The 19,015-nt window shown below is 34.2% G+C and overlaps 1 protein-coding gene across 1 annotated transcript in view; it reads left to right on the top strand.

Moving 5' to 3' along the window:
* MMP16 (matrix metallopeptidase 16) overlaps positions 1–19,015 on the top strand; it is a 281,181-nt gene that overhangs the window by 159,511 nt on the left and 102,655 nt on the right. Inside the window, exon 4 of the mRNA XM_003782500.2 lies at positions 2,058–2,362. Within this exon, the coding sequence (XP_003782548.1) occupies positions 2,058–2,362 (305 nt within the window). The remainder of the gene's footprint in view (positions 1–2,057; positions 2,363–19,015) is intronic.

Here is a 19,015-nt window from a genome sequence, read left to right on the forward strand (position 1 = left end):
TAATGCAAGCCTATTTTTTTAGAAACAGGGTCTCTAGTTCAGGCTGGTCTTGAACTCATCCACCTGCCTTGGCTTCCTAGAGTGATAGGATTCCAAGTGTGAGCCACCGTGCCCGGCCCCAGTGATATTTTTAAAGTGAAATAATATCACAGTCCTTCTCTGCCTCATATTCTCCAGTGGCTTCCCTTTACAGAGTGTTCCCTTCCCAGGTGATCCTCTAGTCTCTTCCCAGATCGTGGTCCTGTCTGTTCATTTGGTCCACTTTACAGAGTACTCCCATTCTTTGCACTCCCATTCTTTGACCTGGTCAAGCTGACACAGCCTGCCCATCGTCCCTTCCAACTGGAAACTCAGTGCCAGGCATCTTTGGCCCCTCTGTCTCAGAAATCCTCTTTATCTTCGCTCCTCCTTACCTCTTCTCCCCCTCCCTCACTTATCACCCTCTGAAATAATCTCCCTTTTGTGTTTCGGTGATTGTTTTTCTCTTGTCAATGGACATCTAAGCACCATAAGAGCAGAATCTTGCTCACAGCTGTATCATTAGTGCCGGGAACATTACCCTTAATGTAGTAAGTTCTTCAAATAGTGTGCCATAGAAATATCTGCTTAGGAGAATAGAGGCACTTCTGAAATCCCATAGGATGGGAAGAAAATGAAAAAGTACTAGGACAGTTAGCACTTTAGTGATTGGCAGTTTTACCCAGAAACCATCCATGCTCCTGGATCACTAACTGTGTTAATTTAGCCAAATTCAGGGTTATGACATTACTCTTCATGCTTCTTTAGTCATCAGACGGGACATTTAGAGACTAGCAAGCTAAACCAACATCTGTGATGTTTCAATGTAGGTGTTTACTCTTTTGTTAAAATGTAGTTCAGAGTACCATGCTGAATAAGACATAAAATTATAAGAAACTGGTGGTAACAGTGGTAGCAGCAACAAAGAAACACTGTGTCACATTCTGTCTTGCTCAGCCATGAATTCTTCTGCTCTGTCCATCCTTGGCTCAGGTAAAAAAAAGTGTGATGTCTTTCTCTGCTCTTCTTTTTTAACTTTTTTTCTTATTTCAGCTCCTATGAAATTTTCCATTGTTACTTATATGCATGATATGAATCTGTCATGACATAATATAAAAATATGCACATGAGTTTCATTGATGCTCTATTTAGAAGTAGAAAAATACCTGGGAAAAGTTAAAACTCTCATTAATGTTAAACAAACCAAGAACAATATTTACAATTATTTCTTGCATCAATACAAAGAAAATAATGTCCAATGTACTTCTTTAAATTCGTCTATTTATAACGGTTAAATCTATGTATAAAAAAGCTAATACAATATACTTTTGAGTCTTATTTTTAATTGAAAAACAATTGTACATATTTATGGGGTGTATAGTGACATTTTGATACACATAATGTATGATGATCAGATCAGGGTAATTGCCATATTCATAATCTCAAGTATTTATCATTTCTTTGGTTGAGAGTATACATTATCCTCCTCCTTACTGTTTGAAAATACATAATATTGTTAACTAAAATTATCCAATAGTGGCATCGAACACTTGAACTTATTTCCCCTATGTTGGTATAATTTTTAAGTGGGATGAATTAATAATAAAACATCAGACAGTGTTTGAAATTGATGTGTACAGATATAATGGTGTACTTCTAAAAGTAATTATAACCAAGAAGAAATTAAATTTTTTCTTTCAGCTCAAAACTTCTGAACCTGTTTGATCATTTGGCAAATCTACTTTCCTCTTGTTATCCAGGACAGCGGCAGAGTGACTGATCTAGTTACCCTACTGATTACCATTCTGTAGTGATCTTCTCCTTTATAACTCTGGTAAATGAATACTATACTGCTGAGAATTAAATGACGGCAGTGAAGTGAAATCAAGCAATAGAGATGAGAGGAGTGAAGAAACTTCATTCCTATTTAATATCACTGTTTTCTGTAATGTTTTATTGAACTGAACAGATGAAAATCTTTAATAAGTCAGATTAAACATAACAAAGCCATACTGATTATTCTATTTTCTAACTTTCAGTATAAAGAACGTAACTCCAAAAGTAGGAGACCCTGAGACTCGTAAAGCTATTCGCCGTGCCTTTGATGTGTGGCAGAATGTAACTCCTCTGACATTTGAAGAAGTTCCCTACAGTGAATTAGAAAATGGAAAACGTGATGTGGATATAACCATTATTTTTGCCTCTGGTTTTCATGGAGACAGTTCTCCCTTTGATGGAGAGGGAGGATTTTTGGCACATGCCTATTTTCCTGGACCAGGAATTGGGGGAGATACCCATTTTGACTCTGATGAGCCCTGGACACTGGGAAATCCTAATCATGATGGTAAGTCCATGGTGGTTTTGCACTGTGTATAGACCTGTTTTTATTTTTAGAATGCCCAAGTGATTTAATCATTTATAAACTTAAGTTATAAATTATAAATTTACTTTTAAAATTATAAAGCAATATATAAGATTTCTAATAATGTTTTTGGACAAGAATTTGTACAGGTCACTAGATAATATAGATATCCTTGTCTTCCTTTAATAAGAGATTAGAATCTTACACTGTATCTATAAATAAAGGAAATTTTGTTTTCTACAAGAATGTCCTATCTTAAAAGATTTCTAAGTTAGTATTTAAATCATAAGTTATTAAGCATATTCTGCTGGTTTTTTTTTCTATACTTTAGCCCAGTGTTTCCACTTGGAATTCAACTCTGATTAACACTTGAGCTGTGCCACCTACCGTATCTTTTCTGTGTTATTGTCTGTGCTGTCATCATCTTTCTACTTCAGAAATTATTTCCCCTTCTCTTTTGTCTCTCTTTCATTTCATTGTTCTCTGAATCTGATATGAATATGGCTTATTATCTCTGAATTATTATTTTTGTCTAAAACTAATTTCTTACAACTGTATCTCCATACATTTATCAGTTTTCTAACCCCTATAGTAATTTTGATAAGCAAAAGTAATGTAAAAATCAAAAAATCCATAAGTGAGTAGAGACAAATGTTTCTTCCTACACAACAATGCATATTTCCATTCTGTTTTTAAAAAAATTCACAGAGTTATAAGAGCTTAGAGTTAAATCCTATGCACTCCTATCTCCAATACTTATAATCAATATTTAAATATTTTTCTTCCTCATTGTTGTAGAAGTTGTCTTATTACAAGGGTATATTATTTTAATGACAACCAAACAACCTCAAAAACTCAATTCTTCCTTAAAGATTTAAACTTAATCATGAAATTAAGCTTTGCAGATTCATTGGAAGATTTAGTTACCTAGATTAGTGTAACAGTCATGCATTTTTTAGGATACCCAGTGTTTAGTCATGTTATGGATAGAATGAATTATATGGATATATTGAATTACATTTAAAATAACATTAATTTTCAAAAAAACTATGTTTTTCAAATAAAAAAATCGGTATTACGCTAATCCTTTGAATTTGTATTGATAGTTGTGCACGCTGTATTTTAAAAACTGATTTGAAGACTAGTGAAAGTTTTAAGATAATGGAATGAAAAGTCAAATCCTGAGGAGTGAAACGTAATTATTAGCTGATGATTAGCTTAAAATGTGTGTACTTGTTTTTCTTGTATATTTGTGTTATTGAGTGTGGGCATTATATGGAAAGATGATTTTTGTGTAAACATTTTCTAACCTACTTTTTATCCGACCATCTGATAATAAAGTATGTGGAACAGAGTAGTTGGGCCATACCAGTGTGATGCATAGATCATTTAAAATGTTTGTTTTATTTTTATTAAAATCACACAGGCATCCTAATGAAGTAGTTCAGACTTCTTTAAGACAATTTTAAAAATTATTTTAAATAATGGAAGAAATGCTTGCATTCTAAATGATTGAAAAGACCAGCACTTAGATTTAGAGCATTTTTGCTGATGCAAAATGGAAAGGAAAGACTGCATCTGTTGCCCGGGGAAAGACTCTCTTCTAATATTCTGAACAGATAAAATTATATTTTATTACAATAAGGATTCAATTTTCAATGCACCTTTATAGCTTTGAAGTTGTGTTAATTTGACCTTGTGAGTTCATAAATTTAGAATTTGTTAAAATTCTATATGAAGGGGATATCTGTCAAACTCCTTACATTTTGTTTTTACAAACTGAAGTCGTTCATAAAGAATCCTCTTGTCTAGGTGTGTTGTCTCTTGCTCTATTGGATGGTTTTGTTTTGCTTTGTTTTGTTTTGATTTTAAAGATAAGGCCTAACCGTGTTGCCCAGGTAGGTCTCAAACTTCCAGGCTCAAATGTTTCTCTCGCCTCAGCTTTTCAAATAGTTGGGACTCTATATAATATTAGCTGCATTTCTTTATGTACTTATTAACACTTTTTAAAAATTAAAAGTTTATGGAAAAAAATGTATAGGGGGATTACATGACATGAAAAATGGTTTGAGTGTGATTAGTGCTGTGATGGCACTTGTGCTTTGTATGACTTCAGAAGTTTTTCCAAGGAATATATATGTGGGAAAAATTCTTAAGTATGGCATTTGCACTAAAGATATACGGTCAATTTGCTTTTGACTGAGAGTATTCCTTAATACATTTTCTTACCTCATTTACTTAGGAAGTGTAACATTCTAAAGGCATATGACTAAAATTCTAAACAAAACAATTATTTCATGTTCATGTTTTTGTTTGGAAGAAAATATGTCTCTACCAATAAAATAAGAATATTTTGCCTGGTGAATGAGGCTTTAGAAAAGGACTGTACAAAATAATAGTGTTTCAGAATTGTAGGAGATTAGTGGGACATTAATTGACTGCTGGAAATGTAATACAATAAAGATTTACTGCTTAATTGAAATTCAAACTTTTAACCAGCAACAGCAGGACAGCTAGGGCAGTGTCAGGCTCAAGTATTGATCATTTATCAAAAGAACAGCCTCTAGCTTTGATTGTAGTACTGGTGGCTGTGGGAAGAATTAATACATTTGTACCTCCTAACTATATGTGAGACTGTCCTTTGTATGACAGATACACAAGGTCCAATTCTGACATCTTCATTGATCAACTTTTTCTCTTCTTTATTTGGTCCTGGAATGCCCCCTGGCTTACTTACCTGAGTTCTATGTATTCTTTCTCTCCTATTCACAGCTCTTGAACAGCTAGGAAACAGAGTAGCTTATTTATTTGGCAAAAATGTAAATGAAAGAGCCTCTTGATAAGTACCCAGCTCATTTTCCACAGCATATTGCTCAGCTAATGAGGGCAATTTGAATTCTGTCTACCTTAAAGGAGATAAACAGTGTCTTAGGCTGCCAGTAACCCTTAATTTGTTGTTATCTGTTTTCCTATCAATTTGCTTATAGCCATGATACCTTTTAAAACCCAAGCTAAAATGTGCATAGTAATTTGAAATAGAAAATATTTATTGTGATAAGGTTTTGGAAAAGTACACATTGCCTGATGTGACTCTGAATATTTAACGCTGGCAGAATGTTAAGATTCATTGCGAGCAACAATAGCACATTGTTTCCTTGTCTATGGCATAAAGTTAAAATGGCACTATCAATGTAAACACAAATGCATCACAGAAATTCTTCCTAATGAGACAGGTATCTACAGGATACTTGTATACTACAGGTAATAGGATTCCAAATCAATAGTCTCCATGAAAAACAAATTACATATTAAAATGGTATGTAAAACTTAGGACAGAAAAATGTCTAGGAGCACATCTTGTTTACCAGGTGGTTGCAATTTTTAAAAAGAATGCATTGCAATGCCTGTTTATTGTCAGAAAGTTCACTGCCTGAAGTAAAGAGATTGAGCAGGGTAATTGGTGGTGGTGTAGCAAGTGATCAAAATGCCAAGGAAACCAAGGAAAGAGCAATATATACATTTACATTTACATTTACATATCATATATATATTTTTTTTTCTTTTTTTTTTTTGAGACAAAGTCTCACTCTATCACTCTGGGTAGAGTGCCATGGCTTCATCATAGCTCACAGCAACCTCAAACTCTTAGGCTTGAGCAACTCTCTTAACTCAGAAATACAGGCACTTGCCACTACACCTGGCTAGTTTTTCTATATTTTTAAGTAGTCCTGGGGGTCTTTCTCTTTTCAGGCTGATCTCAAACTCTTGAGCTCAAGTGATCCACCTGCCTTGGCCTTAATCTTAACCTAAGATTATAGGTGTGAGCCACCATGCCTGGACAGAAAGAGCAATACTGTTTTAAAAACCTAACTAAGGGGTACAATGAACACTATTTGGGTAATGGTTCCTCTTATAGCCATGGAAGAAGCATCACAGAAGCGAACCAGGAACCTAAAACATTTGTGTCCCCTAAATATTTTGAAATTAAAAATATAGAAATAAAATAAACTCATGTAAACTCATTTTGTTTACTTATAATAACCATATTTCATTATAACTTGTTTCTTTGTATGCCCATATATTTTATGTGAACATATTAAAAATGTTGAAAAAGTATCTCAAGGGACTTCATGCAAACAAAGTTAAGAACATTTGCTCTGAAGTAAAATAAAATGTACGTCTGCACAGAGACTTGTGTGTGAACGTCCATGGCAGCATTATCCATGACAGCCCAAAAGTGAATGGTCTCTTCATACATCAGAATACTGTTTTAACAATAAAAAGGAACTCCTGATACATGTTATAACATGGATGCACTTAAAATTAGATTCAAAAGACCACAAAATTTGTAATTCCATTTGTATAAAATGTCCAGAAAAGGCAAATCAATAGATGTAGACAGTAAATTCTTAGTTTGTTGTATGCAGAGGGGGAAGATGGGATCAATTACAAGGGGGCTTGAGGGAATCTTCTTTGAGGAATTGGGAATATTCTGAAGTTGGATTATGGCAATGTTGTACAACTTTATAAATTTGCTAAAAATTACTGAATTGTATACTTAAAACATCTGAAATTTATGTCACTGAAAGTTTAATGAAATATTATTAAACTATGGGAGAGGGTTTTAATAAACTAAGAACATTGGTAAAACAAAGCAGGTCATCTGAGACATCAAAACCTTTAAATCTAGTCCATCATTAAATGTGAAATGATTGGTGTTTATGTCTGAGCCCACTTATCCCTAAATGAAGCTACTTTAAATATCTTCATGATGTGAAGCTTGAATCAATGCACATGACTTCTACTGACGCTGAGCTAATTCAACACTGAGAATTAGCTTTCTGTAAGAGAGTTGTTGTCCATTGGTCCACTAGTATCCAAGGCACCTGCCCAGAGGTGAACCTAAACCATAGGCAGCCATCGGACACCTCCCAACCTTTTCTGCTCATTTTGCGGCTCCCACTGCTATAGAATATTCCTCAGAGACCTGTAGAATTTGGACTTTGATCTATGAGGAAAGAGTTAGATGCCAAGTGGACATGTATGAAGATGCCTGGCAGTCAGCATCACATTCCTTGGGGATTTGCACAGATAATTGCCCTTGGTTTTTCAAGAAAAGGGAAGGACTTGATATACAGGCCATCAAGGACATTAACTCATCTTCAAAACAGGAGTGCTTATTGAGATATTAAATTGTGAAAAATTAGCTCTGCACCACATAGTTCTCACCAAGTTTTACCAAGACTTGGGAACTCTCTTTCTCAAAGTAATTTGGTTTTCACAACTATAGTAGAGGGTTTTTATTTGTTTTTTAAAATATGACTTCTTTCCCTTCTTCATTTAATGAATTTCCTGTCACTGAGTTTATTTCATTTCACTGGACTGGTGACGTAGAGTTTAATAATGCTGACTTGTCTGAAACCTTTCAGGGGTGCAGCGTCACGTGCTGATCTTGGAGTCTCCACTTTATCTTTGGATCCTTGTGTGCAGTTAGGAAATAGTAGGTATGACGGTGGAACCACACTCACTCAAGTATTTTCTTATTGACATGTTTTGTTATGTCAGCATTACTATATTACTATATAATGGACTATGAACATTAAAATGCATACCATAAAGCATTGTTGATACATGGAACAGATAAAACCAGAAATTTCTATGGCGTCATACAATTGAATAGTATTTTGTGCTCATGTGTTGAGACAGAAGAGCTCTGTCTTAACACACTGTTGGAGAGTCAGAATAACAGAGGCTCAGTATCATCAACACATAACTTCCAGACTTGCCTCAGATGTCAACACCCCGGCAGCAGCTGATAGATTTGCTCATGGATGTGATGTGCCAGACCTGGATGTGCAAGTGGCTTATGGTTGTCCTTTTGTATCTATAAGGAATCAGTTCCAGGACTCCTAGAATGGCTTAGTATTTGCATATGACCTAAGCATATCCTGCCATTTATTTTTAATCATGTCTACATTACTTCTGAGTCCTAACATAAGGTAACACTGTGTCGATAGTTGTTATGTTGTATTCTTTACAGAATAATGACAAGAAATAAAAAGTCTAACATGTTCACTTCCACCACAACCATCCATTCTTGGTGCCCTCAAATATTTTCACTCCTTAGTTTGTTGAATTTATGAATGAGGAAGCCACAGATATGGGGGACTGCATGTGTATAACATTTCTGCCTGAGTTCCATTGACTAGAATTCAATCCCATTGAACTCAGTAGAATTGAATAGAAATCCCATAGAATCCAATCCCGTTGACACATTCAATCACAAGGAAGGCTGGGGAAAGATGATTGGTTTAATGGGCAGCTGGTCATCATTTACCATACCAATAAATTGGGAGGAAAAACATTGTAGTTGGATTCTATATACTCTTTGCATCTGTGCTAGGTTGCTTAAACATAATTCAGACAGATTCTGTCATATTAACCATTGTTTAGTTTCTGTTCTTCCTATTATAGTCTGTGTAGAAATTTTCCTCCTAATTCATCTTTAAATGGTTTGTCTCTAAACATAGGAATCAACAAAGCAAAATGAAATAGAAGTTTTAAATTTAGATATTTTTAACAGAATAAACAGTGTCTTTTAAGTTTTCAAGATCTAGTTGGTTTGAATTAATAGTTTGATAGTTTTTATTACTTAAATTATATAAGACAGATTAACAAATTTTTACCTTTATTTGGGGCCTTTTTGTTGCCAAATTACACCTATACCATTATAACATCGGACATACTGCTACTTTAGTAAATTTCTTATAGTTTAAGCCAGAGAGAACTATCCACTGTCTGTTCTCACATTTGATTTATGACCCTCTTCTTCAGTTGAAATCATGTTGTCAGAAGTCTCCTTTTTCCCATTCTGTTCCTTCCATATTAGGGAAACAGCAGAAATAGACGTGGTTACAACCCACAGTGGAGATTGTGGTTTTGCCATTTATTTAACACTTCAGGAAACAGGTCTGTGGGCATAGAAGAAGATTCCATTCCTGTTTGGCAAAGCTGTCCTAGAAACACGTGCTCTCAGTAATGGAAATCAACCTAAGACCAAAAGGAAATTCAACCTGCTTTCCAGGATTTAATTGAAAAGGTTATTTGACCACCATGCAAAACAGAAGTAGGAAAAACAGAGAGTAGTTTTGAAGCTCTCTCTTCTGATTATCATCAGTCTCCTTCAATGATGCATAAAGAAGAAATCAGCAAAACATAATAGCAGAAGTCAATTTAATTGCACACTAACAGTGTCCAAATATTCTAAGTTGGTTTTATTTACTTAATTCATTTATTTATCATAAGAAAAATATAAAATAAATTGTGTAATTACTTCCATTTGTCAAGGAAATTGAGGCAGAAAGTTTGTTAACTTGCCCAAAGGTGGGTAGTTATTAATAACAAAATGATACCATTAAAAGAATACTGAAGAGTCCAGGAAAAGGAACATCTACTGAAGACTCAGGAGAAGAGGCTGTCACTGGAAGTATTTTATCAGATGAACCAGAAAAACAATATTGGACATGACCCAAAATACCCATTAGAAGTTTGCTCTGAAACAGGAATAGAAAACCTATTGTTATTATAAAAACTGAATCTGTCATGTGGAAGAAAATCTTGGTACACCACCTCCAGAAAAGCATGAAGAAATAAAATGATGTGAAAGCAAGGGATAAAGGATACGAAAGACCTGTTAAATACATATAGCTTAAAAATTAAAGATTTTCTCAAAAGATAGAAGAGTAGACAATTTAAAGCAAAAGAAATAAGTAAATGCATAACAAAAATGTCCGGTTCAAAAATGAGATGATAGTATACAATTCAAGAGTCATTCACTGTAAGAATTAATAAAATCAGATCTGTGAATACAAATATCCTATGAGAAAAAAATCCCATAAATCATCAGGTAGAAAAAAATAAAGCTAACAATTGCTGTTTTTACCTTTGCTATGCAAAGTCTTAATAAAACAATGGAGGAAATTGTTCTTTGCAGGATTAAATTATCCATATAGTTTTAACATATTTCTTTGTTTTAGAAATCATGTGTCCTGAGTGATTCTATAATTCATTAATAACATAATATAATGATAGAAACAACTTTTGGATTAGATATTCAGCATTTATTTACAATGTGATGTTAACCCAGAGGTCTGATATGTACTTTTGTAAGCTCATTCTTTAGCACACATTTCATTGATAGTACTATTATCAGCAGTGTGCTAGAAACCTAAAGACAATATTATGTAAAATTCCAGTAAAATATGAATGATGTATATACTACCTTAAGAAAAGCAGAATAGACATATAATTCAATTATTTCTAATATTGATTGTTAGAAGTAACATAGACTCCTGAAATCCTACTTCTGGAGGACTACATGTTACAGCGATCCTTCTTACTACTAAAGAAATAGATCATCCATAAAGCATAATTTTATTGACTACGTTGGCATCATCTTTAGCCAAGGATATCTCAAAAACATCAGCAAAATAGTGGGCTGACACTGAGATTTGGGGGGTGAACACAGATAAAAAGCAGAGACCCAGGTGAGGAAGTTGAATGGAGCTTCTGCATTATAATACTGGCATTGGATAGGGACAAAATGCTCATGTGTGTGTTGCACCCCTGAATCTACAGTTCACTGTGTAAGGAAATAATGAGTATACATCTCTATAATGAAGGTACATGTATATATACATGTATGTGTGTGCATACATATTCCCTCTAGCAAATTTGGCCCCCAGCTTTTTTCACAGTGGCTGTCATGCATGTAAAAGTTTATAATCAAAGATGGCTAACAGCAGAATTGAGCAGAGCATCATGAATGCTACAAACAATAGACTGACCTGCAAGAATTTCAGGTATTATAATTATAAATTAAAAATATATGTAATTTAGGATAGGGTGTCATTTAAACGTTCAAGGTAGAGTCTCTTTAGAAAGGAAAGAGAATGAGAGAAATGAAGTACCATCAAGAGATTATGAAAAAAGGCAGAACAGCTGAGAAATAGAACCTTAAACATGTAGATTCTGTTAAATATGTAACAGAAAATTACTATTACATATTTAATAGTCATTACTAGTGTTTAATGACTATTAAATATGTAATAGTAAGAAAAAATATAATAATAGCTGGATTAAACGTCAGGATAGGATTAGTTAAGGAAATAGTGAACAAAATGGTGAGTGTAAATAAATCCACAAATTGTACAGAGATTAAAAAAGATGAAAAATATGAAAGAAAGGTTAATACATAAGAAAACTAGGACAAAAAATCTAATATACCACAATTAGAATCCCAGAAGAGGAAAATTAAGAAAATTCATATAGTAATATGCTAAGTCTATTTCTTGATTGATAATTACCTAGAAATAAAAATAGAAATCCACCAATAGTGGAAGTTCAGCATATTCAAAGCAGCATAAACTAAGCACATGCATGCCTGTGCTACACGAGTGCACAGACACACACATTCACACACTTATTTTGGAATAAATGCAGTCTACCAAAGACAAAATACTGTCCTTGATTCCAAAATACATGCAGGTTTGCACTGCATAATGATGTATCAGTCAACAAGTGTGCTGCTGGCCGGACATGGTGGCTCACACCTGCAATCCCAGCACTCTGAGAAGCCAATGCCTGTGAATTGCTTGAGCTCAGGAGTTTGAGACCAACCTGAGCAAGAGCAAGATCCCATCTTTATTAAAAATAGAAAAACTAGCCAGGATTGGTGGCGGGTGCTGGTAGTCCCAGCAGTTGAGGCAAGAGAATAGCTTGAGCCCAAAAGTTAGAGGTTGCTGTGAGTTGTAATTCCACGGCACTCTACCCAGGGTGACAGAGTAAGACACTTTCTCAACAATAACAACAACAAAAAGAAATTTTATTCCATATGCTACAGTGGCACCTAAGGTTATAAAACTTTTTATTTTACGTTTTCTATATTTTGATATGTTTTGACATATGAATACTCACCAACGTATTACATTGTCAATAGTATTCGGTGCAGTCTTGTGCTGTATGGGTTTGTAGCCTAGGAACAGTAGGGGCTGTACCATCTAGTTTGGATGTGTGGTAGGCTATGCCATCTAGGTTTATGTAAGTATAAGTCATCTAACAACTCATTCCTCAGAACGTATCTCCATCATGAAGCAAGGCATTACTGTACTAGAATATTACAAGCTATTAAAGGTAGAATATGTTTTGAAAACACTCTACAGGCAATTGTGAATTTTATTTAAATGATATTGTGCAAAATAAAACATGTAAGTATTTGTAATTAACAATTTTTTTTAACCTCAGGATTTGACTTATTCAGTCTGAAAGTTCTGTATGCTCCATCCTCCCTGAGAGGAGGACCCCTTGGACGCTTCTCCGTGGCAATTTTAGCTCATCTTTATTAAACTTACCATGTATAGTTTTTTACATTGTAGTGAGTCTCAAATTGTGTTCTGGATATATTTAATTTTAAATGTTTCCCATGCAAAGAAGTAAAATCCTGTTTCTGTTTTAACACGGAAGTATTCAATTTCAGACTTGAAAAGCTGTCTCAAGTAGTTTATCATTATGTAAGACATCTCAGAATAACAATTCAATTTCTTTCAGCTTATTTTTACATATATAAAATGGAACTCATTCTGTATGAATATTCCATATTAGTCTCGATACACAGAGAGAAATTATCAATCTGAATTTCATTTTTATGTTTTTATCTTAACTTCTGAAATTGGACTTTAATATTTTTTTCTATTTTATACTATACATTTTCCAAGTGTATATGTACATGTGCCTACATACACACCTCATGATATAGAAAATTAATATATATGTATTTTAAATGGTAATTCAGGCTCTTTGAGTAAAATTAGCACTTTCTTACAAGTTTCTTCCTTACCTGCCAGAACATACTGAGTTTTTAATACCCGCCTGAACGTTTTAACTTTATTAAATGATATTTATTGCATAGAATCTTAGCTTCAGAAAACTCAGCATCATTTAGTTCTAGTGAGATTACACAGTCAGGACAGTGCCGCAGGGAAATACTAATCAGCAAACACATTTTATGGCATATTAAGTACTTTTTAATGGTTATATACCAAACCTGTTTAAAAATTTTTTACCGAATGAAAAAATTTTAAATAAAAATTTTTTACCTTCATTTACTTCCAGTTTTGAGGGAGTGATTTTATCAACAAAAATTATATCCAGATGAATGGCATTATTTATTTATTTATTTATTTGGAAACATGGGAGGGAATTATACGTTTCTGTTACACATGTTATGTGGTATTTGTCGTCAAGAGGATCCAGAGAAATTAAATTACTAAAAACTTAGTTTAAACTTCCAACTTAATACCCTGGACTTAATAGATAGCCAAGTATCTTCACTTACCGATGTTGAGATTCGTTTATGTAGTTATTTTTTACAGCTCTCTTTTGTTACCTATTTTTTTGATCTTCACTTAATTGTTTCTTCATGAATTCCTGTTTGGAAAAGAAAATGACTCCATTTTATGTTCACCCTTTCCATCATAATGTCCCAGTCAGCCCTCAGGTCCCTGTCTTCACCTCATCAGTTTATTAATCTTTTCCCAAGTCCGTGGCACACAACACATACCAGACATTTTCTTGACTAAGGACATAATGAATTCCTGTAGAGTAAATGAAATCAAACTAGAGGTGAGCTGTCTTAGAGAAGAAGCTTCCAAACAGAATATGTGATAAATTTTGCATTTGCTCCATACATCTCAAGCAACCTTTTATTCAAGTGATAAAGAGACTTCAAATAATAGAAAGATTTCTTAACACATTTGACCAAAGACACCAGGAGGAAATAGGAGAATCTTTGAGGAAGCACTGGGAAATCGTCCTCTTTATTGGTGTCTATCGTCAACTCAGATGATTTAATTTTCACCTAAGTGGCCCTGATTTATTTTCAAGCCTTAGTACATCCATTCTGAACTCTCTCTCTTCCTTCTGACATGGGAGGAAGGGCTGATGATATGAAGATCAGTGTCACCACAGCCTTCTCTCAAGTTAAAGGTTGACCGTCTCTTTTCAGGACCTTAAGAGTTTATACTCAGGAAATATATCTGCTCTTTGGCTTAAGGAAGCCTCAAACAGTAGGGTCCAAAATAGCAGATCAAAAATTGCTATTTTCAACTTCTTTATTTTCATGGTCCTGTGCTGGGTCCCAGCACATTTCCTACTCAGGTTCTCCTGGATAAATGACATTGGTTTACTTAGTATTTATTTTCTGTTTATTTACTTGTGTTGTTTCTTTTTTATAAAGACTGCAGTATACAGTGAAGCATTAGTTCAACATTAATGTTTTCCAGATAGCTACTTAGTTGCCCCACTACTATTGAAGAGTTTAGTTTTTGTGCAGATTTGCTATTTGTATCCTTTTTCTGTACTTTCTACTCTATTGCTTCATCTATTCATGAACCAGTACTATGTTGTTTCCATCACTGAGCCTTGGTAAATATTCTTATATCTGGTAATCCCCTTTCTTTTTTTTTTAATTTCAGAATGTTATGGGGGTGCAAATGTTTTGGTTTCATGGATTGCTTTTGTACTCCTTACATCAGAGTTGTAAGTGTGCCCATCTCCCAGATAGTGTTCATTGTACCCGTTGGGTGATTTCCCCTGTCTCTTCCTCCCCACCTCCTGCCTGCCTGATTTCCATTGAGTTACACTTTCATAATAACTTACTAAGCTTTTAAATTCAAGATATTGCACTCTGTTTCCTGCCTTATTTTTCTTAGATTTGACCTAATGGGCTTCATCAGAATCTTTATTCTTTAAAAATACCATGATAGGCTTATTTGCACTCTTACATATCTATATGTGTATATCTCCAGTTTGTACATATTAAGAACAAAAACATATGAGCCTTGATATGAGGTGGTATTTTTCTCAATACCCTTATCAGGCCTTTTGACAGCTCAACAGTTATCAGTTCTATAATAAGTGACATCTCTTACACTAATCTAACCTTTGTTTCTCTATATATGGAGCAATAAATAAAATTGAATTTAAAGACTATATCTACCATTTAAACAAATCAAATGCATCTATTTCAACACCTGGCAAATGATAAACATTAAAATATGTATTAAACATCAGATTTTTCCTGATAACTACAGTGCTAATCGCACATTTTTGATTTAATATTTAGTCCATAATTTATAATATAGATAATAATATTTTAGTCATGTAAATTATATACATTCTGTGTGTGAAATTTTAAAGAATATAGAACTTAAAAAATCACTTAAATAGCCTTGAATATTTTTATTCAAAGATAACTCTGCAAGGTCTAATAGATTTAATCATTATCCTTAATAGATATGTTAGTTGAAGTACAATGTAAATCTGGACAATGTATGTATAAATGTTATGGTATTATTAATGGTTTTACTATATGTGTAACGACTAGATAGCTTTAAAATATATCTAATAACTAATGTCTAGTGATTCATAATATTCTGCCATATGATTGAATATATTAGGATTGCTTTAATGGCCAAAATTTAGATTATGTTCAACATTAGCTGTTAGATAGATATACTGTAATGAATTTGTACACAATTTTTTTTGCACAGTTTTTTTGCATATAGGATCTAATAATTATTTGGCCAAGAGTATGAGCTTTTTGTAAGAGTTTGATATGTTGATAGATTATTTTTCCAAAATGCAGAAATAATTTACAGTCCTCCTAGCAGTGGAGGAGAGTGGACAGTCCATTGACTCTAAGCATAGCAATAACTGTTACAGTAATGGAAAATGACTACCTAAATCAAAATACTAATGGTACTACTGGATATCAAGTACTGATAGGTGGCATAGTTAAATTTTTATGTAATCTTTATGGCAACTCCATTATGCAGATTCTGTAACTATTCCAACTTTACAGATGAGGAAAGTGAAATACAAAGGGTTGGGTAATCTGTATGAGGTCATGGTTTGTAAGCAGGGGTCAAGGTTGTATCCTGAAGTTGGATGGCTGCACAGCACACAAGTTCAGTCACTCAAAGCTACTCACCTGAGTTTTAACTCTAGGAATACTTGATTTTTCACCTTGAGCAATTTGGTGGGTAAAATCTTAATTTCACTGTTTTATATATTTTGTTAATACAGAAGGGCACATATTTTGTAAGTACTATTCATTTGTATGTGTTTTGTGAATGTTCATTAGTTATGTTATGCCTGTGTCCCTGTGGGACCATTCTACTGAATTATGTACATTAATTTGTAAGGAATGTTTCAGTAGAAAGGACGTTGATTGTTTATTTCATTTTCTTCCACTTGGTCATTTGCAGGAAGTGGGAGAGAGCAAAACTATCTTCTTTCACACAGAATGAGGAAGAATCCTCTCTTTGACTTACCTCTGGAGAGTATTTTTTACTTGATCTAGGTACCAGGTTGGGAGTAATGGGTTACTATTCACAGCATTGCATTTCATTTATTCTGTTTCATCAAAAATATTTTATTGATAATTTGGGAAAGGCCAGTATTCAGATTTGATCTCAAAGATAATTTAACTTTTGTGACTTTTCAAATGGTACCTCCATTTGTCTTCCTGGCATTTTAAAATTTCTCTATTGTATTATGTACAGTACATTTCCTAATTTCTTAAGGCATAGAGCAGATAGTATTTTATCTATTTTCTTTGTTTAAATTTTTGATGTGAAATAATTGGTTTTCTGTGTTCTTGCAGGCAGCAGTTCTTTCTAATCAAAATGTTATGAAATATTCTTGGTAAGGTTATTAAGACTTCTGAGAAATATAGAAAAATATTATAAAGAGCTTGGTTATATCTTCAGTATCTCACAAAAATTAATTCAGTAGAATGTTATTTATAGCAACAGTGGAAACCAGATTAATTTTATCTTCACAGTGCCTGTAAGTGAATAAATTACAATTTGAGTTTAAGTCATATGTGGCTGTTGTGATGCTTCTAAAATATATCCACGAATTACTTGACAGTTATTCTATTGAAACATAAAGTCTAATGCCTTTCTTAATGAATGTGAACCATGCTTTGTGACTTACTTCTAAGGAATAGAATGTGGTGGAAGTGATGGTAGGAGACTTCTGCAACTAGGTCATAAGAAAGCATACTGAGGGTGCCTAAAAAAATGTACACATATTTTAAGAAAAGAAAAAAAACATATTAAAATTACAGTATTCAGTATATACCGATAACAAAAATGAATACAAGTCCCATTTGAGCACCTCTTCTAATTGCAGAAGTCAATCCTGGCTTTAGTATTACAATTTCAGTACAGCTTTTTCCTTTCTCAAAATGTGTATTTAGTTTTTAGGCACCCTCTGTGGCTTCCATCTGAAGCTAGCACCCACCTACCCATCCTTTCTGTCTAACTCTTCCTCCTTCCCTTCTTCCTTCTCATGGTATTTGCCTTTAGAATCCAGTCATAATGTTTTATAGAAACCCAGGCCATATGCTAAGACCTGAGTGGAAATGGACCTCCCCGTGTAGTAGCACCACTTTGCAAGTTATGTGAGTGCCACTTACACTGGAATGGAGCCTATTGTTCCAGTCAAGTTTTTAGGACAACACAGATCCAGTCTGAATCTAATTGCAATCTCCTCAGAGACCCCAAGGCAGAAGTCCCTAGCCAAGCAATGTGCTTATTATGGGAATGTGTGGGAATTTATCTGCAGAAAAAAATAATCCAAATGAGACATTAAAAAAAGGTCATAATCTGAACATCATCTATAAGTGAAAAAATTTATTGTTTAGTACCAAAACAACCAAGAAATAAATTAGAGAAATAAAAGCATTTCCTTGTCCAAAAATATGTTTAGAATTTAAAATATCAGAAGCATTTAAAAATCCCTTTATTGCTCACTAGCAAGGGCAAAAAAGAGTGGTTAAGATTAACTAGATTCTTTTAAAAAGTGGTTAAGATTCACTTGATTCACTTAAAAAGTAATTATCATGGCTGTGAAGGCAGAGATGATAGCAACTCATTATTCCCATGGAAATCAAGAAAGACAGATAAAATAACTTGCATATCTATGTATCATGTATGTGTGTGTGTTCAAGACATCAGAGAGTTTCCAGGAGATCGAGGACTTAAGACATGAAAATCCTAGTGAAGTAGGAACCAGAGAAAGAAAGGTGAGCTTACGTACTAGGTGATCCTGCAGCGTTTGCCAGTTTGGGTCAAGATTTCAGGTAAAGGGTGGCTGCTTTGATTCAGAGAAGCCAGAAGAACTTTTAGGGAGCTTACAGAGATGAGGAGACAACAAATTAGAGTTTGAGGTCATGAAGGAAGCCAGGATTAAGAGGCCAAGATAGCTGAGAATAGGGAAGTACCCAGAAGTAAACCCCAATATACCTTATTGATCTAGACTGTTAGCAAATTCACAAACTGCACAGGGTGCAAGAACAAGAGCAAACTGAAAGCCACTGAAACCCAGAACAGGGTGTTCAGTCGGGTCGTGGTGGTGAGGACCGACCCCTGAAACCCAGAACAGGGTGTTCAGTCGGGTCGTGGTGGTGAGGACGGACCACTGAAACCCAGAACAGAGTGTTCAGTTGGGTCATGGTAGTGAGGATGGACCACTGAAACCCAGAACAGAGTGTTTAGTCAGGTCGTGGTG

Source organism: Otolemur garnettii, unplaced genomic scaffold, assembly GCF_000181295.1.
Source record: "Otolemur garnettii isolate 467f Iridium unplaced genomic scaffold, OtoGar3 scaffold00004, whole genome shotgun sequence".
NCBI lineage: Eukaryota > Metazoa > Chordata > Mammalia > Primates > Galagidae > Otolemur > Otolemur garnettii.